We start from the raw sequence: 25,842 nt of genomic DNA on the forward strand, positions 1-25,842 counted from the left end.
TTTGGTCAGATATTTGTTCTCGTATTTTTTTATAAACATAAAAAATACGATGTATTTATGTAATTTTAGTTTAAGCTAAATATGCAATATGCTATTATCTTGTTTCTAAAATCCTGGGGAAATATTTTGCCTTTAACGCAACTACATTTATTTTACTCATTAGACAGTCCCTATTTTTTTTTTTACTACAGATAATCATTTTACTTACTGATAACTTTTTAAACCTGCCAGGTTTCGCTCAGGGCAAAAAAAAAAAAAAAGAGTAAAATCTAGATGACGTCACTACTTACAACATTTGCGCACATGCGCAGTGTGACTATAGCCTGCTGTTAACATGGGAAGATACTTTGCCGGATTTTAGCTTGGTAACGTGCTCAGCTACTCTCAAGATCTAAACACATGGAACAACTTTACAACCAGCCTTAATTTTCACGGTCAAAACGCTGATTTTTTTTGACCCGCACAGCACACGTAGGTACGTTTCGTTTTTGTACTTGGTTGAAGTAACATTGGCCTAGCCATGCAGCTAATATATCATGGAAACTTGTTAGCTTGGTGGCTCATAACAGTAGTACAGTACTGTAGATTTATATGTTAGCGGATTTGTCGGGAGGATAGATGCCTGAACTTGTTCTGGAGTTCTGGGTAGTGTTAGGCAGTCATGTTTCTCTCTTTTTTTAATAGCTTCCAGGTTCACCTTGATGCAACATAGTTTATATTTAGTGTGGCTCACTGGCATGAGTATCAGGTGGACAGTACTATGGTGATATAAATTTTGTAGCTAGGAAAAAGCAAACAAAAATAAAATAGCAAATAGTGAGTAGAATAAAATAATTGAACTGATGAGAAATATTAGTAGATAAAGAGAGGGAGACTGACTGACTGAATGAATGAATGAATGGCTCATTACTGCACTTGAAGGTGAAAACAAGGTGCTAACAGGATAATTACCAACCAATATCCGTAAAATCAAGTGAAAGCAGCATCCCTAATTAATATAGTCACTGGGTGACAGTTAGTGGAGTTACCTCGTTAATAAGGATCATTGTATAACCCCAAAGTGTCTTAAATGAAGAAGGATCATCATCTCTTCTTACGACTTTTAAAATGACAAAAGATGCCATAATAACCTAATAAATGCAGTAAAAACACACACTAAATTACCCCTGTTTTAAAGTTTAAGCTTAGTATCTTAATTTTAGTTGATCTTCAATCCAAACTAGGGCTGCCACGATTTGTCGACTAGTCACGATTACGTCGACTATCAAAATCGTCAACGACTGATTTAATAGTCGACGTGTCGTTTGAAGCTTTGTAAGATCGCAAAAGACGCAGGAATAATAGCAGGATTTAAGAGTGTAATAACGAACTGAAACAGAAGATGGCAGCACAGCATGTACAAGGATGCCAGCTGCCGTTAAACCCCGAAGAAGAAGAAGCAGCAGCTGTGTCCCAGAATTCATAGCGCGGCCCAGCTTAGTTTCCAACAATGGCGGTAGCTAGTTAGTTTTAATATTACTCTTATTATTCTTTCTGGGTCACAAAATAAACGTTTAACATATTTTCAGGCGAGAATGTAGCTGTGTAAACCTCAAATATCTGCTCAGTTTATCAGGACACCACATATTTTCAAAAGCGCTCCGACGTTTTCGGAGACGTCTGTTACCCACTAGCTCGATAGCTAGCCGGGGGCTAGGTCACTAGCGCCGTGAGAACACCGGACTCCCGGCAAATTGTTTTCAAACCCACCGCCGTCTTTCGCGACTCAGGTTAAATATATATGAGTCACTTAGATAAATTAAAAATGTTATTGTTTGGCTTTTTTTTAGTATTTTATTTGTTCCTGAGTAAATCGGTTTGGCTGAGATTAACGTTATAGTTTTTACACAGCTGAATAAACGTCAAGCAGACAGCTGATTATCAGAAGTGTGAGATGCTGGAGAATATACTCCGGTGTCCTGTTATATTTTAGATAGCAAGGAGTTTATTAAACTTTACCGAAACAATCTGCAAATTTCATTAAAATTGAATAAACTATCATCTTGTCTTTATTTTTAGTTAGCACCTTAAAAGCTTAAAGCTGTAAGCTAATGATAGTTATATAAGAGCAGATGCTGCTGGTGCAATAAGCTTTAGTTTTACGTCCAGTGGATGATGATCTGATTAGTCGACTAATCGCATAAATAATCGGTGACTAGTCGACTATCAAAATAATCGTTTGTGGCAGCCCTAATCCAAACTCAAACTGGGCTTTTCTAAAGTAAGGATCACTGGCTCAGTTAATACTGCACGTGAAGTGTGTGCGTTTCCTTGATAGACCGGGTTTTTGCAGTAGTTTATCCTGGTTGAAGAGTTTAGCTCTCATTCGACCAGACAGACCTGTGTGCTGGCATTGGATTTGGATATATATTTGGATTTTATATTTTGGGAACAGTTTTGGTTCTGCTTATTTTTCATATTTTTTTTAAATTGTCATGCGACAGAGAGGTTGGTGTATCATGATCATTCTTTTTTTGTTCTTTTGTTTGTTAGTTTTTTGCTTATTGTGGCTTATTTATGTAAGATCTTTTTCAACATAGGGCGTAAAAGTCCTTGAGGGCTGTGACATTAGAGACCAGTTTCTGTTTGGGAGTTGTCTTGTATGTAGTGATAGGAAAAGCTGCATCTTGCAGATTAGATTCATTAATGTTCATTGGGCTAAGTTAACAAATGGCTGACTAAGCAATGTGAATTTTTACTACTCCAACAATTTTTTCTTTTTCAAAATTAATTTAGATGAAGAAAGTAAATCCAACTTTACAAGGTGTTCAAATTTTAATGTTTGACAGAACTGATGAAATAAGTTGACGTCTTTGCAAATGTCACACTGGTGACATTAATAAGTCATATTTATATTAAATGCAGAATCACGTGATTATGATTGAAATCAACTCACTACTGCTGGAAAGCTGATTTTCTTTCATCACCGTTTAAATGTGTAACTGAAAGAGTTACACAATCTATGATTCTAATCAAGGTCACGCTGGGACTAGTACAGCACACATCCACACCGGAATGTGAGGCGTAGGGCAGATAGCTTTATTTAGTTTACTTTTTTTGCTGTGTCTGTCCCTTTTTGCAAAGCTGCTTCTAGCAGTGAGCGTAATAATAAAGTTGTTGACGTGTAGCAGTCTGGTGTCACACATGACTGTCAATGCGCAAACTGAGATCTTGGCAATAAACAGTGGACCTGAGTGCGTCAGTGCAGGAAAAAAATAAGAAAACAAAAAGTATACACACACACACACACACGTGCACGTGGAAGTGACAGGACAGTTAACTGAAATTTCTCTTACTGCTGTTTATGTGGAGAAACAGAACCTTTGCTTTAAGACATGATGGCGTGAGATCAATTTTATGTTTAAAAACTTGTGCAATGAGTGATGGGAGAGGGGAGTCACATGGTCATTAAGCTCAGGACAATGCATGAGTGAGAGTGAGGGTGGTCTCTGTTAAGGGACTTGCTGTGCTTTTGTAAGTCCAGAAAGTGATCCCTATGTCAATAGCATGACTTTGGTCGTGAATTGTTTATTAGCAATTGCTTGTTCATATTTCATGGTTATGATAACTACACAATAATGCCACTCTGCATAGTTGCAAAGGTATTTGAAACCTTATTTTCAGTTTCTCCAGTTGTGGCTTCTGGCTTTGACCACAGGAGAGCACATGAGGCCGGAGAGGCTGAAAATGAAGAAAGTGTTTTGTGGCCCAGAAATCAGCAACTTAAATCCTGATGGTTAGATCTAGACAATTACAAGCTTCATTTAAAAAGTTCATTATGTATTTATTTATTTTTTGATTTCTTCATTCATTTTGTGCAGTTTCACAAAGGTGTGAAGAGGTGCAAAAACAAGTAAAAATAAAAATATGTAGCAGTCTGTCTCCAGCTGTATGGCATGTCAACAGGAACGAGAAGGATCGTGGACAGCTTGATGTGGAAATCTGATAATTTTTCCTCCCAGGGATACAATCATAAAAAAAAACTTGCTGCTCTAAATGAACTTTTTAAACAGAAAACAGGTGGAAACTAAAGGCTTGAGGTAAAAATTTGATCGTTTTAATAGCTTCAGTAGAAATGTCAAATCACATTGTCCAAATAAATACATTAAAAAATATTTTTGAATTTATTTAGTTTATGCATTCCCTTTTACGTTTTGTTTTGTTTCTTAGCTTTCTGCCACATCTTTAAGACTGTTAATTTAAATACTGCTGCTGAGGAAACATGTCGTCTTATAATGCGCATTAATCAGGTCACATGATCAGGTGAAAGAAGTGGCACTGGAAACTTTGGTGGTTGGAAAAGCTGCCGAATCTTCACCATCTGCTCCTTGTCACATGGTCCTGCTGTGTGTCATGTGCTTTCCGTGGCCCTTTGCTCCCTCTTTGTCAAACATCACGGTGTTATAAAAGTTATTTTGCAAGACTGAGGTTTCACATTTCATTCCTCAGTTTCCGTTACGAGCAGCACAGAGTGTGTGGTAGAAGTGAAACTTGGCTGACAGTGGTCAGCTCAGTGTTTCCTGTTAGACGATCCCATTAATGTAGTGTCCTTTGACTTGCTTTTAATGTTGCTTAGTCATTGTTATGACCTTCACCGTTCAGTGTTTTTCAATTTGTTTTCTTAAAGAGGAACAGAAATTGCTGCACAGTCATGTCTCGTGTTAAATAGTTTGTTCTTCCTTTTGAAAAATGTGTTTTGTTATAAAATTTTTCTTTACTCATGTTTTAATTCTCAGATTATGCAACTGTTGTCTTTTTGCAGGGAGGCTGATATTCATCCCTCATCTTCCCAGGGATCCCTCAGCCTGCCCTGATGAAGCCCAAGCAAGACGGAGACCTCCTGGAAGGTACACGTTTAAGATGACTGAAACATGACCCTTAAAATACAGACCCACTCAACATGTTGTCCAATATTAAACACTTTGGACATTTGGCTGTGGCTGGAGGCATATTCTAAGTCACAGGGAGCTTAATATTCAGATTATAATCAGCAAAAAATCTGAACGAGAATAAATCAGAAGAAGAATTGTAAATGACCCCGATTACTTCCTGGCTGACTACTTAATGCACACCTGTGGTGATATCTTGTCTTCCCAAAAAATAGCTTCCTCCCAGCTGAAATGATTCTCTGTGAAGAGATTTAAGAGCAGCACAACAAAACCTGAACAGACTGCAGATATTCATGTTCAGAAATCTGAACCAACAGGTGTCAAAAAACTGACAAGAAAGCAATTTAAGAAGTCAAATGCATTTTTCCGTGTAATCCCCACTCTGTATTATAATTACGCCAATTATGACCGGTAACATGAGCCAGTGAGTACACTGATAGCTGCTGTAACAGTGTTTTCCTTTACGACTTTAAATTATTTATCTTAAAAAGATAAACATGGTCCATCTTTTTAAAAGGCACACAGTGTGTTTACTGTGATAAACAGTAAAAACTCTGACGCTAATAAAACTTTGTCGCTAACTCAGATTCTTTGAAAAACTGTCTGTGCTTTTTTTCCCATGTGTGAGAAAGGGCGGGTTTTGTAATGTATTGACTTCCTCGAGCACATAGTGCGTGCGCCATATTTACTTCTCTCTCTGTGTGGGTCATTTTTAGAAAGGCGGGGTCACAGTGTCCTCGTAACAGCTCATGTCTAAAAAAAAAATGATGATAAAGGCAACGTCATATAAAAGCTAATACTTAGGCAACTGTGGACTTTAGGACCTTAGTGAGTTGGAGATGGAGGGGGCAAGACATGAAAAGTCCAAACTCAGTGAGTAGCAGTTCTCTGCATTTACATGCACTTTGGACAAACTATTATAGATCTGTTTCTTATTTTAATCTTGGAGTTGTTTTTTAGTTCTTTTGTTTTCTGGTGTTTTCATGTAGTTCTTTTCTTTTTTGCTGGAGTTTCTGAGGTTAACATGCAAACAATGTGGAGCTAATTACAGGTTACTGCTCAGCGAGTAAAGGCTTGTAATTTAAAGTCTTAGACCAAAGTGCTTGTGTTGCATGTAGATTAGAAGCAATGAGTTTTGTTTGCCTTTTTCCAGAGGGTGTACTTGTGCTGTTAGAAAGCCCCTGGATCCCAGACAAGTGTTAGATTGTGTGTCTCAAACGTTTTTCCAAGTGCAGTTAGACTGACAGAGTCAATATTTGATTATTTCAAGTATTTTAAGCAAGCTGCAAAACCTGCCAAAAAAACCCTTCCCTTAATTGTCAGAATTTTATGCTTTATGTGTGAATTAGTGAATTTAGCTGAGATTTTTTTCTATCATAGTGATTATGCCACATCCATAAATCAGAGTTTCACAATAACTATACAGAGTTTAAAACGGCGCTTACGTCCAGATATAATAATGCGTCGCACTGGCACACACTGGGTTCTGGCTTAATTTTTCTCAATGCGTAAAATATAGGGAGGAGAACATTTAAATCAAGCAAGTGTTCAGAAAACAGCGCAACCTTTTCAAATTAACTGCAAAATTAACCACGCCTATGACCGCCATTTGGGGATTGTGCTCACACGCTATTTTGCCCTCTTTAGTAAATCTGGCCCTCACAGTTGTTTTTTTTAACTACATCTCCATTGCTGCAATGTGTTTGGTCAACAGAAAACACGGGAGGATGTTGATAATGAATGAAAAGACATGTGTAACGCTACCTAAGGGTACTCTGTGTGATGACTAATGAGAGTCCCTCTGTTTGTCCTGCTGTGCTTTCATCAGAGGACTCCCCTCAGGAGAATGGAGTCCACACAAACCAGTACAGCTCCATCTCCCCTCCTGCTTCACCTGTGGCCCAGGATGAACCCTTCTCCACATACTTTGAAGAGAGGGTGCCCATTCCAGACAGTGAAAACCAGGTACCACTGCCATCACAAATAGTGTGTTTCATTTAGACACACAGGAAAAATATTTTATTTGTAAGTATATGTTTTGCATATTATTTGATTCAAAAGGAAAATTCTGTTTCTGTTCAGTTGTTCAGTTTCCGTAAGCTCTGGGCTTTCACTGGACCGGGGTTTTTGATGAGCATTGCTTATCTGGATCCGGGGAACATCGAATCAGACCTGCAGTCTGGAGCTGCAGCTGGCTTTAAGGTGAATGAAAACGTTAATCCACCCAGAAAAATAAACTGTGGGTGTAGTTTTGCAGGCAGTGGAGGTAGATTTAGGAAAATAACAACTATACTTCGAATGTTTCAGGATTCAATCCTTTCACTTTATATTTCAGGAAGTAATTCTGTCTTCAGATACTTTCAGATACTTTTTCTTTTAAAAATATTACTGCCTTTTTTCTTCTTCTTCTTTTTTTTTTTTAAGAAACCAGGGTCATATTTTGTCTCTAGCTCAGTACTTCACTTGTATAATAAGCTGCATGATTGCTCTGTTGTCTGCATCTATGATAACTCCCTTTTATTAATAAATAAATAAATATGCTGTGTTGCAGATAAAATGCTAATTTGAAATCTTAGTTTTAACTCTTTACCCCTTGAAAACTGATTAGAAGTAACTCTCGAGGCTTTTTTAAATCTGATCTGAAGGGTTTATGTCATATTTCAGGCCTGCTTATAAAACAAAATGACTGGGTTTGCATCCGACGTGAGGGAGGGTGATCTCTGCCCTTGCAGCTAAATCTTTGTTCATTATTTATTGAAGTGTTCAATCTCGTCATTAAGGGTACAGGGGAGGTTGTCAAAGGTCATTTTTATGTTGGAAAGTCTTAATGCATCTCACTGTATTGAGCAAACATGAACTCATACAAGAAATCTAGGGGTCTGTGTAGATGTGGCCACATGTGCTGATTTCGTGCTTCGCCTTCTTCAGCTCCTATGGGTTCTCCTTGTATCCACTATCATCGGGCTGCTGTTGCAGAGGCTGGCTGCTCGCCTCGGGGTGGTCACAGGGATGCACCTGGCTGAAGTCTGCAACCGCCAGTATTCCACCGTGAGCACCCCCCTCCACCCTCAAGACACATCTGAGTCACATCTTTCTTGTCTTTCATTATTTATAATACATTCTATTTAATTTCAGGTTCCTCGCATCATCCTCTGGCTGATGGTGGAACTGGCCATTATTGGCTCAGACATGCAGGAGGTCATTGGCTGTGCCATAGCTCTCAACCTCCTTTCTGTGGGCAGGTAACGTCTTTGACACTTGTATTGGAAAAGTTTATATGATTTTGCAGATTTACAAAAAAGGATTCTTTCTCGCTCAGGATCCCACTGTGGGGAGGAGTTCTCATCACCATCACAGACACATTCGTGTTCCTCTTTTTAGACAAATATGGTATGTGATTTGTTGATGCAGATATGCAACTGATGCAACCAGATTGGAACCCAAGTGATTACATATGTTTATATCTCTGCAGGACTGAGGAAACTTGAAGCTTTCTTTGGCTTTCTGATCACTATAATGGCTCTTAGTTTTGGTTATGAGGTACGTTTTGGTCACCTGAAGCATTTGTCACCCAGTGTGTGGCTGCATCACAGGGTTGATTTTGTGTTTTCTCCCTGTAGTATGTGCTGGTAAAACCGGACCAGGGGGAGTTGCTGAAGGGTATGTTTGTACCCTACTGTGCCGGCTGTGGGCCTGTGCAGCTGGAGCAGGCAGTGGGAATTGTAGGTGCTGTCATCATGCCCCACAACATCTACCTGCATTCAGCCTTGGTCAAGGTTAGAAACATCAATGTACTGTTGTGTGTAGACTAAGAGAAATTAGATTTTCCTAAATGAATGTGAAAACTGTTTCATGAATAACCTTATGAGTGGGGAAAAAAAACATTTTAAAGTAACGTTTTTAAGCTTATTGTTTTTTATCTCCCCTCCTTATTCAGTCTCGGGAAGTCGACCGCAAAAATAAAAAGGAAGTCAAGGAAGCCAACAAGTACTTCTTCATTGAGTCGGCTATCGCCCTCTTTGTCTCCTTCCTCATCAATGTGTTTGTCGTCGCAGTCTTTGCTCAGGCCTTCTACAGTAAATCCAACATGGACGTGGTGAGTGTCCATGGCGCCATACTGAGGACTGTTGAAAGCGTGTGTGGGTCATTTTGAGATACAGTAAATTATAAGTGAAACAGTGGTGATCAAGTTGTTGCTGACTGTGTTCCTGCAGAATGCAATGTGCAATAAAACTGGCAGCCCTCACACAGATCTCTTCCCTCTTAACAACAACACACTCGAAGTGGACATTTACAAAGGGGTAAGTCCACAGTCTGTAAGTCTCTGCAGTTCTGATGAGCAGGTTGCATAATGTCTCATTTTGGAGCTACTAAAATAATACAGAATAACATCAGAGAGTAGAAAGGGAAGGAGCATCTAGCAGTTTATGGCTTGATTATCTAATTTTTTTTAATTAAAAAACAAACAAATGTTTTCCCCTTGTGTGACATTAAGACAGTGTAAACATATCATAGAGGTATTTTCACAAAATGGCTCCTTGGGTGTTTAGGTGTGTTTCTAGAGTTGAATCAAAGTGTTTTTACTCTTTACTTTCCTATTAATAATATCTAAAAAGGCTAATTTACACATTGTGTGAGTACCAATTTATTTTGAAATGGCTGTTTGTCCTAGATTAGACTTTACCCAGATGAACATGTATGTTGACACTTAACTTTGTTTGATACATGTGTTCAGGGGATCGTCCTGGGGTGTTTCTTTGGACCAGCAGCTCTCTACATCTGGGCTATCGGTATTCTGGCAGCTGGACAGAGCTCCACCATGACGGGCACGTACTCTGGACAGTTTGTGATGGAGGTAGGAACACATGTTGGCACAGTGTATTTTACTTAGATACCACTTTCCTCTGTTTAAAAAAGGAAACAGCTCTGCACTGATGTTTCTGCTTTCGTGTTTTTAAGGGTTTCCTGAACCTGCGGTGGTCTCGTTTTGCACGGGTGCTGCTGACCCGCTCCATCGCCATCACGCCTACACTGCTGGTCGCCATTTTCCAGGATGTTCACCATTTGACTGGGATGAATGACTTTCTGAATGTGCTGCAGAGCCTGCAGGTCAGCACGAGTATCTTCCCCTCAGTGCAGTTTGTACTGAAACATTTTTGATGGTCTTTTTGTGTTCTTGTTAAAAATATTCACTCTTCTCATCCTTCAGCTTCCATTTGCTTTGATCCCAATTCTGACCTTCACAAGTCTGAAATCCATAATGAACGACTTTGCTAACGGATTGTAAGTGAAATAAATGTTTTAATAGTTTTTATTCTCTTCTTTATTAAGTACAAACTGTATGCATTTTACTCATAACTGACAGGATAATTATCTCAAGAAGCAAGCTTTTCTTGGCCCTTCATGTAGTTGAAGTCTGTGTACGATCAATGAATTTAACACAAATGAAAACATTAGCAGCACAGTCCAAAGCATCTCTTCCCGTAGCCTCGGAGTTTAGGGAAATAATGATGGACTGAGGCCAAGGAACAACTGATTTAGCGAAGTCCATTGTTTGACCCTGTTTGGTCTTTATCCAAATATAAAACCAAGCAACACAAAGTCCGGACCCCCAACTGTATTCTCTGGATGTTTTACTCAGGTCAGCATAAAAGGACTGGACTGACTCAGGTGTAGACGTGGTGTCATGTGACATACAGTCGACTCTGCTCAGAGTTGTCATTGTGACTGTTTACTTATCTAATGCACAGACGGGTCATTTATTAAATCAACCATATATTTATATTTAAGCTGTCTAAAATGGAGTTGCGCAAAATAGGAATTTATGCAGCAGTGTGACTAACTAACAGAAGTGAGTCTGTGTGTTTCTGGAAAAAAATGTGTTTCTGGTCAATTTGCAGTGTTAGGAAGTACCGGTATTTTGAGGACTCTGTTAGTTTAGAAAGCACAGGATTTCCCAATTGTCTAATCCAAAGTCTGTTTCCTCTAGGGGGTGGAAGATTTCGGGAGGTATCCTCATCCTGGGCGTTTGTGCAATCAACATATATTTTGTGATTGTTTATGTGACGGCCCTGAACAGCGTGGTGCTCTATGTTTTAGCTGCTCTCCTCTCTGTAGCCTATCTGGCCTTTGTGGCATACCTGGTGAGTTATGATTGCTGTTTCATGTCTAAATTGTTGTCTGTTGATGCCTGTAGTCTAATCTCATGTTGATAGGACTGCAGAGCATGTTTTCACACATCTTATTTTCTAATAACCAGAATTAGTCCTGGGTGGTATAACCAAAAGTCTGTCCATCCATCTATTTTCTGCCATTGATCTGGGTTCTGTTCATGGGAACCCAGATCGCCAGACCTCTCTCTCTCCAGCTCCTCTGAGTGAGACCGAGGTGTTTCAAAGCCAGCTGAGAGAAGTAATCTCTCCACTATGTCTCGGGTCTGCCCCATAATCTCGTCCCACATGCCCGAAAAGCATTACCCAGGAGGTATCCCCGTGAGATGTCCAAGCCCCCCTTCAATTGGCTTCTTTTGATGGGTGCCACAATCATTTCTTAAAAGATTTCTGCCTTTTTCATTTTGTATTACAGAATTATCTTAAATTTTATGCATTTCTTTTATTTTTATTTTTTACTGGTGTTTTTTTTTTTTTAGTAGGTTTACAGTGACATGCTTCTATTGGGATTATAGATCAGAAAACATTTGAATGTCATCAGAAAAATAAAGTAAAGAATGGTAAAAAAAAAAATCTATTTTAAAACACCGTGTGTGCCCACAGCACAGAAGCAACATGACAAGAAATGAAGCAAGATGAGTCTAAACTTCATAAAACCCTAAATTCCAAAAGTTGAGATCACAGTTGTTATACTGGCAAATACAATATTACACTAAATCTTTCTGGCTGTGTATTGATGGCTGGAAAAAGCAAGATAACCCACCCAGCAGTAATCAGAACATATCGGTAGCAAATGAATAATATTTTTTTCAAAAATTTGAATGCTTCACTTTCTAGACATTGAAAAGGTGCACACACACAAAGTCTGTAATGTCCTCTCGCTTCTTCCTCTTTGCAGGCTTGGCACTGTCTGGTTGCCCTGGGCGTCTCCTGCCTGGACTGTTGTAGCAGGGTAAGCAATCGGCCCGCTGTGCTCATAGAGGAGCAGTCAGAGTACGACTCCTAAAGCTGAACACGACTGTAACCAACAGCATGTCTCTTTACTCTGGGCGCCCCGTACACAGCCGGGACTCTTTAGGATCTTGAAAGCACATTTGACTTTTATTTTTTAAAGGGCTGGATATCTTGGGGTTTTTTTTAAGATATCTGTCTGGGAGCCTTTTTTTAGGCTCTCAGACATTCATATGACACCAGCACAGGATGTTATCTTCCAGCATTTGATACTTCAGCCAAGTAGAAATGTGATGATTTTTAAACTCTAATTTAACCTATGATTTGTCCTGCTCTTAATCACCCTAATCCTCCCAGTGTGAAGCCACACTGCACATTTTATGATTCCCACTCAGTCTACCTCAATATCCTTTATTTTATTTTTTTAATCTCAGAGTCAGCTCTCTTCAAGTGTGACTCATTAGCTTAAAAAACAAGTCTAATACTGCTAGATAATGTCTAAAAATAATATTATGACACATGAGAGTCAAATGTCCAATAGATATCCAGCCCTTATATTACAGGGGTTTTTTTTGTTTTCAGCATTCTTGTCTAGCATATCGAAGAATTTACAGTGGCATTTTTGAGCATCATGCACATCTTTCACTTGTTGCTTCTTGTGTTTGGAGTCCGAGCTTAGAGTGCACGTGTAGTTAATGCACAAGTCTGTAAAAATACATTTTAAATCAGAGCCAGAAAACAGAAATCTGACTTGAATGGAGGAAAGTCTGAAAGTCACCTTATCATTTCCAAAATTGGTGTGTGTCTGGCCCCTGAAAGCTGCTTTAATAATGTTTTTAATGCACAAATGATCGATGAAATTAATTCCTGAGTGCACATTAGTGACACAGGCAAGCAGGTGAAGCTTTGTGTGACTGCAGCATCATCCCCCGAGCCTCTGTTAGCGCCTCTGTAGTTTATGATGCCAGAGACTCAGGTTGAAGTGAGCCCATCAGTGAAATCATACTTGTGTTTTTAGCAGTGTGCAGAAGCGTCCTTTGCTTTCAAGCCTTTATTGCATGTGAAAAAATAATGATTTTGTGCATTCTTTTTTATTTTTGTTTGTTTTCTGCGATACCAAGTTAACCTCAGTACTATATTTGTTATTTTTTGTTGAACTTCAGGTATACAATAGTAAGATGTGTATAACTGATGGGGAAGGTGGATTTATGTGCATGTGCTCTAGTACAACACTGTAATCATTTAAAGTTGTTAGGACTGTGTTTGAGTAGCAGCCATGACAAAGGATGTTGTGTTTATGTATTAAAATCCATAACCACAAGTTTGTGTGTGCGGTACAGTGTGTAGAGCACACAAGTCATTTATGAACAAAGTTTAGAAATCTCACAGCTCATATTAAAATGCAGATTCACTCATGTGTATACATTATACAGTTTCCCAAGCTAATGACTCCACTCTGAGAACTCCTAATGTTTTACTGTGAAGTTAAGTAGTCACATGATAGCGTGATTATCAAGTGGGGAATAAAATAGTTTGTTTTTGTTGCCTTATTTATATTCTGTCCTGGCTTTGTTAGTCAGACCAGTTTGCAGGACAGTTGTATACCCTGTTTTTATAGAAAAACAACAGACACGTTTTTAATAAAGCAATAAAAGATTATTCAGGTGAGGAAAGGTGGATTTAATTTTTTTTTATAATTGTTTATGTTTCGGCTGTCACCATTTGTCAGTTCAGTTTCAGCTGTGACTGATGTTAGCCTTCACACAGCCCTCACTCAGCTGCTCTTTGTCCCGGTAGCATGCTCAATATCAGTAAAGTGACGATGATTAGACTGTGAATGAGTTTTAGCAGCCAACACTGACGAGCCTCTTCTTCCAGTTTTACAACAAAGAAGATTAAAATTGCTGTGACATTGCACAATATAATAAACTGTATTAAAGCTCCTGACTTGGCAATATCCAAGTAGCATGTACATACTGACCAATAAGATGAGAATACGATGAGCTGTGTGGGGCACTGTAAACACAGTAAAGGCCTCGAGTTTTTTTCAGATGTTTTTGTGTTAAAATTCTCTCTCTGGCATGGTGGTTCAACATTTCTGCTCTTGTATAAAGTTCTCAAAAGCTTTTCTAAGATTTCTAAAGCTGTTCTTGGACGTGATAGAAATATGTTTCAGGTGAACGTGAGTTTGTCTTATATAAATAACTTCTCTGGCAATAAAACAAACATGACAGACGAACATTTGAACTGTTACAGAGAAAACTGTGTCTACTCTCAAATTATATCATGTGGTTCTCTGGTCATTTCTGTTTTCTTCCCTCTTTTGGAGGTTGAATGAAAAGCTGTTATTTTTCTGCTGCTGGATGAAGCCGCTGTGTCTCCGAAATAAATTCACATTATGGATATAAGGACATTTGTTTGCGTCTTCTGTGTGAAAGTCCTAACATGGACTCAGGATTACTGTGTTTTTAACTTTTAAGTAGCTGAGTAAATGATAATCTTAAAGCCCATCTTTGTTTTTTAAAAGATAACTCTCCTCACTGTAAAACCCCAAACAGTAGAGTAAAGGTGTTAAACTGATGTGTTTAGAATAGTTAGCTAAATTACAAAAATCTTCATTTCTCCTTACTGGTGCTGTTTGAGGGTGTAGCACCTCCTAGTAGGCTATAGAAATGTTCTTTTTCAGGACTTTCCAGGATTAAATGAGGAAAGTCTGACCCAAGGTGAGCACATTTTAATGAATCTGCAGTCATAAAACAATCAATATCAAATCCTGAACTGATTTAACTCTATTAATCACCAATTACAGTGCATTGTTGATTGCAATGATTTAGTTTAAAACTCTGACATTTCATCCTGTTTGTAAGTAAAGAACCAACACCTGGCAATCCATATTCTCCAGATTTATGGTCGAACTAAAAAAGAGTGAATAATACGTATGTAGAGTAACATAAAAAGGATTTGGTAACACAGATGGTTTCCCGAGTCATCAGAAGAAGAGTGTATGTGTGTGTGTGTGTGTGTGCGCGCGCTTAGTTTACTATATTTTTATTTAAGCCGATGCTGACTCTCCACTGATTTCTCTAAATGTTAACATATTTTAAGAGCTTACATTTTCTATGAAAACCAAAACAAGTTCTGGCAAAATCAAATAAAAATGCTTAACAATTAAATCATGCTCAGCTGATTTGTCTTCAGTGTGTGACTGTTCCTCTGAGTAATGAGAGCTCCATGTCCTCTTCTCTTCCAGATGCAGCTGGGTGTGTCGCGTCACACAGACATGTACTTACTGAACGATATGGACTCTAATGCATTGGTGGACAGATGAAGGACACTCAGAGCAGGTGCTTGACTGTGGTGTAGACACCGTTAGATGACCCGACTGAAGCGTGGGACCACTGAAACTCGGCTAGTATGTGTTAGTCTTCACCCCCTCGGTGCCTGAGGTGTTTTTAAAGTGTCCTTACAGAACGCCCACGGATGATCGTGACGTTTTCATTCACAAATATCTCCGGCAGCTTCGGCTCTTGCAGAAGAATAATGTTTAAGAAAGCAGTGTTTAATTAGAAGATGTGTTTAAACAGTTGCTGTGGCTGTAACTATATAAGGTTAGACGCTACAGCCATGAAGCAGACAAAATAAACTGACAGCGCGTGATGTTGAATTGCCCGAGTCGTAATTCAGAGAAATAGTGCGCTCGAGGCTGCACGCTATTCCACATGAAGGTGCTCGTGGTTTTTGTTTTAATTACCCGTTTAACTTGTTCCTGTTTTGCCTCACATGATCTTAAAAAGAGATCTCATTGGATCTTTTAGATATCCTCACATAGTCACAACAAGAAGGCAGAAAACCAATCACACTCGAGCGCTGTAGGGTTAATTTATATGATGTTAAAGTCAAAAGCTGCTGCATTATGGGTTTTTTATTTGTTCAAGACAAAGAGATTCCTGCAATAATGAGATTCAGTTAGATGTTAATATTAGACCAATATTAGACCAATAAATTGATAGAATATATTGAATATGTACATAACCCTTGTTGATCTTATTTATGTGTCATTAGTCAACATTTTTCCCCATGTTTAAGTCTCTTTTAATATATTGCATATAAAAGAGGTGACAGTTTTATGTCACTCTCATTCGACAGCTGCTTCGTCGTTGAGATGAATCCCTCCAAACTTTCTTTTTAAAATTAATTTATTTTTTTAAGTATTAAGTATTCAAGATCTCCTTACTGCAGTGGGATTTAATAAGTGTCCAAAAATATTTTTTTTAAAAGATGCAGACTTTAAATTAAATATTAATGTGTCCAGTTTTAGCACATTTACATTCCCATTAAATGCATCTATGAATTTTCTGTCATAGCAGTGGTTCAATATGACTGATCAGTGCAGAGATCAGAGTCCAGTCAGCTCAGTGTTTCTCTTTTGTTAATAAATTTTTGTGTTATTCATTCTTCCCTTTTATTGTTCTTAGTTTTTCTTCAAAGTTAATCTTATGGTCAGTTTATTCCAGTATTTTATTTATGCTATTTGTTTTAAATGCTTTTTTTTTTTAGCTTTGGCTTTTGAGAGTGTTAGAGCTGCCTTTTTTTTCTTTTTTTTTGATTATGCCAAATGTGTGCAGAGGTGTGATGTTCACTGTGTTATCTACAGAGAAACAAAGCGATTGTTTAATTCTGAAATCTTACTGGGAGAGTAAAATTGGCAGCTGAGGGGAGCCGGTGGAAAATGGTGTATCTCCAAGCCATCAACTCTGGTATTTCTTGTTGCTGAAAGCTGGTTTTCAAGTCCTGGTGGAGTTTGTTTCCAATATCAGAGAAGACAGTGCCTAACATCAGAGAGCTTATATGAGAAATTGTGATCAACTGTGAAACACAGATGCTTGTTCGTTTGCTCCACAACAGTGAAGATGTAGTATAGAGAAAGCACTGGTCAAGACAACGGGGAACTGGAGAAAATAATAAAATGAAACTATAAGCAAATCTGAAATAGGACACTTGAGAAGCAGTTTAATGAACCGAACCTTTCCACTGACCAAATATGAACTGTAGGTTATATTTACTGTGCAGATGACCACAGTGCCTCATGTTTTTACCACTGTGCCTCATTTAGGGCATCCTGAGCACAAAAAGAACAAATCAGCACTTGATTGCAAAAGAAGCGTATAATTGAAAGAATGGAAATTACACTTTAAGCTGTTTGTTTGAGGGTTTATTTAATTTGGAGGACCATTAATGGGTTAAATGCTAGAAACGTGTGTGGTCTTTTATGCAAATGTCACTGAACATATCTCCATGTTGAGTTGTATTTGTTAGAATAAGATGTACGTCTCTCTATGCCACCTTGGCAGTGTTACGAGGTTTTCTCTGATTGGTGCATCACGTTTCACGTTGTAAACATGATTTGAATTCAGAAACACCTGCCGAAGACCATTTTTAGGTTTCATGTCTAGACAGAAAACTGATGCTGTATTATATTGTGATTTTTTTCTGGAACTCTAAAACTGTTAAGTGTGGCACAGTATTGGAACGTCTATCTAAAGGGCCACAGTTTAAATTACCTGCTGTCTGTATGTTTTTTGTTTTTGTTTGTTAGTTTGAATGGTGCTCTTGGTAAATAAAAATAGACTTTATTTCAGTTTCTGTCTTTCCTTTGTTAAATTCATACTTGGACTGAATGTTGAACAACTTCTTACTCTTTATCCCTCATAACGTTTTCTCTGTATCGTTCTTCCTGGTGTTGGACTTTTTTTTAGCATCTAAGTAACAAATATGAAATTAGTTCATGTTGACAGTCACAGAATGTAAATGTGACCATCAATCAGAGCATTCAGAGATATTGCGAAATTGAAAGATTTAATAATCACCTAGGAAAGGAAGAGAAAGTTATTAGATTTGTGAACGTGTTTCCAGTATGTTCCGAGAGTAACTTATAACTTATTACAAGTAAAAAATTAAGTGTTTATTGATTTTTATTTTATTTTTAAATCTTTTACATAGTTTGCTGTCTGACAAGAAAAAAAACTAACATTAGTATCAGTTGCTCATTATTCTGGTGGTCTGCATTTGGTTTTATAGGAAAAGAGTAGGAAGAAAAAACAAATAAAATCAGTGCTTTTGTTCAGTCTTACTGTCCAAAACCACCAGCCAGTTGTTTAAGGACAAATTTAATGTGTGAGAAAAAGAAGTGCAAGTCTCAGTTTTTTTTTTTTGCATGATAAAGAAATGTTGCTGCATTACATAAATAAAAATGTACCAGCATGAATAAATTAATGTTTAATATTACAGATTATTAAAATTAAATAAAAATCTATCGTTAAGTGATGACGTAATTTCCGTTTCCGGATCCAAACACCCGTGTTCAACATGCCGCAGTGCTGTGTTCCTTTTTGTTTTAACTATTCTGGATCAAAAAAAAACACGAATTTGTCATTTCACCGCTTTCCTTGTGACGAGAAAGAGAAGCAGAAGTGGCTGCACGCGATAAGGTACGTTACAATTCCAAAGTGAATGAATAAACTTGTAAGATGAACGCAAGTGTGGTCTTACTTTAGTTAGCTAATATAGCTAGCGTTGAACAACTAAAACCCGCTAATAAAAAAAACCATCCTACTTTGGCACACCGTCCTACCGTACAGTTTATGAACATTTCTGCTCTCACACAATAATTCCAGCAATTATGCAATTAATTTTACCCGTCAAATTATACTTCTAGCTCATATTCACAAACAGGACTGTTTGCCACTTAATTTTGTGTTGTGCGCATGCGCAGAAACAACCGGTAGGACGGATTCCCAGAACATCCTGGCTTCTACGAATTTTACATAGGCTATGGATTTTATCATGTTTTCTTATTACGAAGATATCAACGCGGTTTGGATGTCATTTTTATTTCTCTAAGCAAAGATTGAAAGCTATGGGTCAATTTGCCATAACTACACAGCTTTCTACTCTTGGAGGATTAAAAATGACACATGAAAAGCGATCATGTCTTCATAGTAAGAACACCCACTAAAATCCATAGCCTACGTGAGAGTTAATGACCAAAACAGAGACTTAACTACCAAATGGTTAGCTATATGTGTCAGCATTTATCTTTCTGGTAAGCTTAAAAGCCAATAATACACAAAAAAAAAGTTGTGTAAGATTATACTAATTACGGTCACTGTTAAACATAAGTAACAAAGGGCTACCATGTGATGAATAATTTCTCTCTCCCTTTTTAAACACTTCTACAGCCGTCTTAACTTCACCCCAAACTGCAACTCAAGAGTCTGCAGCTGGCATTTCCCTGAAGGAAAAGCTGCGGGGCCAACAAGATTTGCATGGAACGAGGAGTCTTTTCACTTCTCAGATGAAGAAAAACACCCTGTGCATAAAAAGAAAAAAGAACAGGTCCCAGCTAGTGGTGAAAATGAGTGTGAAAGATCAGATGAGCTACATCACTCCAACAATGCAGATACACAGACAGCTACTGCAAGCTCCTCAAGTTCTTCCAACAGTCTTGTGGTGCTTGAGATTGAGAATGATATGCTAAGACAAGAGAATGAAAAGCTAAAAAAACAATTGGAGAAACAGAAGCAGACGTTCTCATTCAGTCAAATATCTGACAATCCTGAAAGAGTCCAGTACTATACTGGATTGCCCGATACTGCTACTGTCCTGTTTTTAGAATCTCTTCTTTCCAAATTTGAGCTCAAATATCATTCTGGTTGGACTGTCCAAATGTTGCCCATAGTGGACCAGTTATTACTAACCCTAATGAAGCTCAAACTTGATTGTGGCCATGTAGACCTTGCAACAAGGTTTACCTGCAGCACAGCCACAGTAACTAACATTTTCACAACAATTGTTAGTGCACTGCACGACATTTTGTATGTTGGCATGTTGGAAAAAAACGTTGCCTCGAGAGCCAAGAATCAGACATCGCTGCCGGATTGCTTCCAGCCATTTCCTAACTGCAGGATTGTGCTTGACTGCACAGAAGTTTCTGTTTCTGGCAGAGAGAGTCGTGACACACAAAGTTGTTTGTATAGCCAACGCAAAGGACGGATCATACTCAAGGCTCTAATTGGTGTGGCTCCAAATGGTGTAATAACCTTTGCAAGCAACTTGTACAGTGGAAAAACCTCAGATAAGGCGATAACAGCTGACTGTGGAGTACTGCGACATTTACAACCAGGTGACATGGTCATTGCAGGTAAGGACTTCACAATTCAGGACATCCTCCCAGAGGGGGTCTCGCTGAACATTCCGTCTGTCAGCGGACAGTTCGCACAGCAGGAAGTGAACAATAACAGGCTGATCTCCTCTGCAAGAGCACATGTAGCACATTCCATTCAAAGACTGAAACGTTTCTCAATTTTGAATCTCGTCCCACATCAGTACAAAAAAAATATTAATAAGATACTGAAAGTATGTGTGTGTCTTACAAATTTACAGACACCCGTTATCCATGAAACTGAATGAATTAGACCAGTGAAAGTGCAGAGGCAAAATTACATGGTGTCACTGTCTAACTACTTGTGGACCCGACAGTACAACTGTTGAATATGTTTATTCTTATTGTTTGTACCTTTTTAAGTATTTTGGATTGTTTTGTGGATATAGTCAGGATGTTACATCATTTTTAGTTGCATAGTTTAAAGTTGAAAATTCTCAGTTGTAATTGGTAAAATGTTTAATTTTACTCTAAGTGGTTTTTGTTTCATCAGTGGCTTGTTATATTGTTCATTTCATTCCAGCTTCCTGATTACTGCCTAGTTGTTTTGCTGAACATTTTCATTAAAAATAAGGAATACAAGATAAATGTGTTACTCTTTATTTTCAGAAACAGTTTTTGTACAAAACATTTTCTTGTTAAAATCAAAACTTAATTTTAATAATTTATCTGAATATAATTACAAATGTACAATTTACAAATATTTATAATTTATTTAAAAATGAACTGAAAACTGCTGGACCGATGCATCGCTTGTGCAGATATGAATTCATAGCTGCGATAGACGGTTGGGTAAAAGAACATTTCTAAAGTTTCAGTGTTAACAGCCCAAGTTTGTTCTCTATCAACAGGCAAGATTACAAAGTCACATGGAGTCCAACCAATAAAGTGACAGCTGTTGGTCCCCTGTGAGATGTAGATAGTTGTGATGCTTTTTTAATACCAGGGAACCACTTGCCTCATCCAGCTGTAGGAAAAAGTCCTTCCTTTCTACAGCCTGCAAGACAGTTTTGGTTCTGGCTGACCATGGGCATTTCACCTCAATCGTGCAGTCATCAGAGATTGTCCCATCTGGAGAACTGCCAAGCAGGCCACTGTTGGTTAAAAACAGTCCCCTCTCAACAACTGCACCAGTACAGTCAGTGTACAGCTGCCTTTGGGGATGAGACTATTACTTAGTTATAAATGCATTATTAGAAGCACAGACCCCTTTTTACTGACAGCCTACTTTAGATCCTTCTGTCAGGTTGTACTGGCCAAGCAGAGTCTTAAATAAGGAATGGTATGAGCTCTGCTGGACTACACCTAAGTTGCTGGCCATGATTCTCTTCTTGCGATATGCTGCCCTTTCATTAAGAAATACAAATTAAGAGAGATGGTTCACTCAAATTTCTTGCTTAACACCTAACAGAATTAATTTCAAGGCCCCCCCCCCCCCTTTTTTTTTTTTTTTAACCACAATACGTTCTCTGTTTGCCCAACTGTTGCTTCCTCAACCTGTTTCTTCTCTTACGCAGTTACAGTGAGTTATGCCAGTACATAGCAAGCCTTGTCTTCTGCTTGGCAAAACTCGGGTTCCTCAGCAATCCATCAAATGTCTTGGCTGGTAAAGTCTAGATTTAAAGCAAAAGGAAAAACAAATACAATGTGAAAAGTTTTTAATGGGACCAAGAATGTTTGACCACAGAGTAGAAAAAGTAGAGTATACAAAATACATATAAAATTAAAGTGGGGATAGTGAAGACAGACAGTCTGATGTCTGTAGTTTACAAGAGTTTACATACATGTATAATTTATACTATGTATTAAGGTAAATATCAAATTACCTTATGGCCTTCTGGACTTATTTAGGAGTATTCACTTAAAGCACACGTTTGACATTTTTTGATGAAGACTACATGTGTGTCTCAATATAAAACACAATGCTTTACATAAAATTAAGAGAATAATTACAACAAAGACAGAATTTTAAATAATGACCGACCTTGTGTAGTTGATGGCGTCATCTCAGCAATTTCTTTTGCTTTCACACATGTTCCACCTAAATCAACATTGCGATATAATGGCACTTATCTTTGCCAATCAGACACTCACGGGAGCTGAACCTCACTGACTGACCCTCAACATGCACCCATATTGAAAGCAAATTAATGCTTACCCCAAACATTCTAACAAACACCAGAAGTGCTGCTGTGTGTACCAGTACCCCTGTAGCTAGCCAATGGGCAGGAAGATAATCTCAACTAGGCTAACATAACTAACTCTCCAAAATCTCCCTGTTTTGTAGATTTCCATCTTGGTTTACTTCCACTGTTATAGCAGTGCTGTATGCATGCGTGTTTTATGAAATGCATCAGCCAGTACAGGACATATCATGTTTAATCATCCGTTAGCTAGCTTACTCCTAACCCATCGTTGTTTATTCAAGAGCATTTGGACCCGGAAATGTCAGCTATGTCACCCGTAACATCAGACTTAACAAGCAGATTGTAACCAGTAAAAAAAAATAAAAAAAAAATAGGAATTTTATTGGGTTTTAATTGTTATTGTTTATCTATTAATTAAATACTTTGGCATAGTATGTATGGCATTGATGGAAGTCAAAACAGCAGGACAAGCTGTAAAACTTCTGAAAACATAGTTAAATGTCAAAAATATAACACTTCCTTCATATATTCCAAAAACCTCCAGATAGGAGTCTACCGGGCCGATTTTGGGCCCCGGGCCTTATGTTTTTGACACTCTTGCTCCAACACAAATGACCCTGGCTGCAGAGTAGGGAGCCAGCAGGGATCTTCCCGCCCACGTGGGGGCGCTGCACGAGCTGTCTCACGCTCCACGTACCCGGTTGCTACGTCACCACATTTCACCGAATACGATGCAACAGCGTGGAAAAGCGTAAAGGTGTTCTCCTGGCGGCCCACAGAAACAGTAAGTTGAATGAAAAGTGGAATAAAGTGCATCTCTGCGTCAGTATTAGTAACCCGGCTGCTGAGCTGCAGAGGGTTTTATAGCAAACGGTGGCTGAGAGCCTTCCGGCCGACTTACTTGAATGTTTTTGTTTTTTTGTTTGTTTTCCTGTGTGATGCTAAAATGTGCGCGTTTAGAGGCAAAATGAGGGAAGCTGCTCTCCTGCTCACACACTGCCTGCTTGTGTGTCTCCTCCTGAGCTCCAGCCAGGCGGCCAGACAAGGACAGGACCTCAGATGTGGAGGTGAGTAACCGATTTGACGCGCAGCCTCGGCCGCACGCACAAAGAAAAGTCCTAATGTAATCGGTGTCTGACCTCTGCTGCACCTCCCCTCCCCTCCTCAGCCTGCAGGGCTCTGGTAGACGAGATGGAGTGGGCCATTTCCCAGATAGACCCGAAGAAAATGATCCAGACGGGATCTTTTAGGATCAATCCAGATGGGAGTCAGTCCATCAGAGAGGTGAGGCTGCAGTAGCATAGCCACGTTGTAGTCTGGGTTCAGCCCCCACTGTAGACTGCATCATAAGTACACAGTGTTGACCACAAAACAGGGCCATACTTTTATAGAAAGCATTGCCTGCCTCTGAAGGTCATTATCTCATTTTAAAGATATCAGTTAGTTTCAGTGGGTTGGCAATAAAAAGAACTTCTGAACTCTGACACCACCAGGTTCCTCTGGCACGCTCAGAAGGAAACCTCCTGGAGCTCATGGAGAGCATATGCGAGAGGATGGGGGACTACGGCGAGCGCACGGATCCCTCCACAAACAGGAAATCGTACGTCAGGATCAAGTCTCGGAGCGGCGAGGCCATGGACCTGTCGGAGGCCTCGCTGGATTCAAGGGTTACAGCCAGCATGAAGTTTGCGGTGAGTATAGTTTTTCCCACTTAGACCTCCAGCACACCCCAAGGAGGAGCACAAAAAAAAGGATGTGGTTTAAGTGTGTATTTTTCCTTTTTTGTTCAGTGTGAAACAATAGTGGAACAGCACGAGGATGAAATCATCGAATTCTTCGCTCACGAAACGGACAACGTTAAAGACAAACTGTGCAGCAAAAGGACAGGTAGGTTGAGGCCAAATGCATCAAAATGCAAACATTTCTTTCTGTTCTGATGTTCCCCATGCGTTCAGCTGTTAATTCACCGTGTTGTTTCTGTGCTGTGTGTCCCGCAGACCTCTGTGACCACGCTCTAAAAATGACCCATGATGAGCTTTGATATCCTCTCACCATAGCGACTGTCTCTCCTCAGCTCAAATGGAGACTTCTGGGTGCTGTAGTGTTTTCTATTGCCACTTATCACCTGTTTGTGTCAGGGCAGTGGGACAATCTGTATAAAAATCCTTATGATAAGAAATAAAAACAAAAAGCATTACTCCTGTGATCATGGACACTTTGAGGACTACTCTGCTACTCTTTGGGAAGTAATATCTCATTTTATGTGACACTGTAAGTTATTAAAAAGGCTCTTATTGGTCTCTGGATATAAACTGTGAAACTGTAAAAATGAATTTGGACTTTATGCGGAGGCTAAATTTGGTTGGGTGGTCCTTCGAGCCCTCATTCACGCATGATGGAAAAATTCCTGAGGTCGAATCAAAGTGATGCTGAAAGAAGTTGGCCTGCTCTTGAATTACACCGCTATATAATGATAAGTGTGACTTTCAAGTTCAAGCTTTAGAAGAGTTTTTTCATGCTTGTCAGTATTTATTTAACTGCCCATGATCACAGGATTAACTGATACCAGCTTGATTCTCCTTCTTATATTCCCCCATGAGATACTCGTTCAGGTAAAACGAAAAGTTGAGGGCCTCGGTTTTAAAAGTACATCGTGTAAAAATAACTTCAGATAGGGTTTCAGTGTAGTTCGAACGATAATGTGCCTTCATCACCAAACAAAATTTCCCAGGTAGTTTACCCCCTCCAACAGCAGCGACGTGCTCTCAGCAGTATGCTTTATTTATCCTAAATAAATTTGGCTAAAAGACTCATGTTCCTAAACTGTTGGATTATAACCAGAAATGTCTTCAGGTGTTAAAGTGCTTAGTACACAACATTTGCACAATTAGTATCCACATTCCTGTGCATTAATTTACTGTTTAACCTCCAGTGACTTTAAAACACTCCTACTGCTAAATAAACTGCCTGCATCTTCTCAAGTTAAACCTCTCACATGCTGCTGACAGAGCACAACAATTATCCTCACATGTTGGAGCCTAAACTCGCGCACACAAAACTTCTTTGCTCATTATTTCACATTACCTCAGAGTTAAACACTACCGAAACCAGCTGCGATTTACTTGAGCTCGAGAATCGAGATTGTAGCAAAGTTTAGATTTCCTGGCTTTGTAATAAAACTGACCTCCTGCGTAACCCCACCAGAGTGTGCTGTAGGCAGCAGTGCGAGCACACCAGTACAGCCACAGTAGAAAGATCAGGAAGTATTTTTGGTGTTATTGTGTGAAAATGAATTTTCCGTTTTGTGATCATTCTCCTGAGATGTCTTTTTAATATAAAATTTGTACATTTTCTGACTCTGCTTTGTCTTCAGTCAATGGAAATGTTTGTTTTTGTTTGTTTTTCTTAATAACATCAGCACTACT

General features: G+C 38.8%; 3 protein-coding genes across 8 annotated transcripts; all 3 read left to right on the top strand.

Moving 5' to 3' along the window:
- The first annotated feature begins 279 nt into the window (after window positions 1-279).
- Window positions 280-16,605, top strand: LOC113022632 (natural resistance-associated macrophage protein 2-like). Of its 5 annotated transcripts, none has more exons than XM_026168237.1 (17): window positions 280-475; window positions 4,802-4,886; window positions 6,757-6,893; window positions 7,011-7,130; window positions 7,857-7,976; window positions 8,064-8,170; window positions 8,248-8,318; window positions 8,401-8,468; window positions 8,549-8,704; window positions 8,866-9,024; window positions 9,143-9,229; window positions 9,664-9,783; window positions 9,888-10,037; window positions 10,138-10,211; window positions 10,918-11,071; window positions 11,997-12,050; window positions 15,300-16,605. In XM_026168237.1, exons 2-17 carry the CDS (start codon window positions 4,853-4,855, stop codon window positions 15,375-15,377), a joined length of 1,689 nt encoding a protein of 562 aa, XP_026024022.1. In that variant the 5' UTR covers window positions 280-475; window positions 4,802-4,852; the 3' UTR covers window positions 15,378-16,605. The 5 variants fall into 5 exon arrangements, with proteins under 5 accessions (XP_026024022.1, XP_026024023.1, XP_026024025.1 ...); XM_026168238.1 differs by having other exon boundaries at window positions 280-471; XM_026168240.1 differs by lacking the exon at window positions 15,300-16,605 and having other exon boundaries at window positions 11,997-14,457.
- A 1,777-nt stretch (window positions 16,606-18,382) lies between these two features.
- Window positions 18,383-20,858, top strand: LOC113022638 (uncharacterized). Its single transcript, XM_026168247.1, has 2 exons — window positions 18,383-18,537; window positions 19,288-20,858. Exons 1-2 carry the CDS (start codon window positions 18,416-18,418, stop codon window positions 20,516-20,518), a joined length of 1,353 nt encoding a protein of 450 aa, XP_026024032.1. The 5' UTR covers window positions 18,383-18,415; the 3' UTR covers window positions 20,519-20,858.
- A 2,188-nt stretch (window positions 20,859-23,046) lies between these two features.
- Window positions 23,047-25,778, top strand: cnpy2 (canopy FGF signaling regulator 2). 2 transcript variants are annotated; one of them, XM_026168268.1, is made up of 6 exons: window positions 23,047-23,201; window positions 23,378-23,484; window positions 23,586-23,701; window positions 23,911-24,108; window positions 24,208-24,304; window positions 24,415-25,778. In XM_026168268.1, exons 2-6 carry the CDS (start codon window positions 23,385-23,387, stop codon window positions 24,456-24,458), a joined length of 555 nt encoding a protein of 184 aa, XP_026024053.1. In that variant the 5' UTR covers window positions 23,047-23,201; window positions 23,378-23,384; the 3' UTR covers window positions 24,459-25,778. The 2 variants fall into 2 exon arrangements, with proteins under 2 accessions (XP_026024053.1, XP_026024052.1); XM_026168267.1 differs by lacking the exon at window positions 23,047-23,201 and having other exon boundaries at window positions 23,208-23,484.
- Window positions 25,779-25,842: the final 64 nt, after the last annotated feature.

Source organism: Astatotilapia calliptera, chromosome 5 (assembly GCF_900246225.1).
Source record: "Astatotilapia calliptera chromosome 5, fAstCal1.2, whole genome shotgun sequence".
Taxonomy (NCBI): Eukaryota; Metazoa; Chordata; class Actinopteri; order Cichliformes; family Cichlidae; genus Astatotilapia; species Astatotilapia calliptera.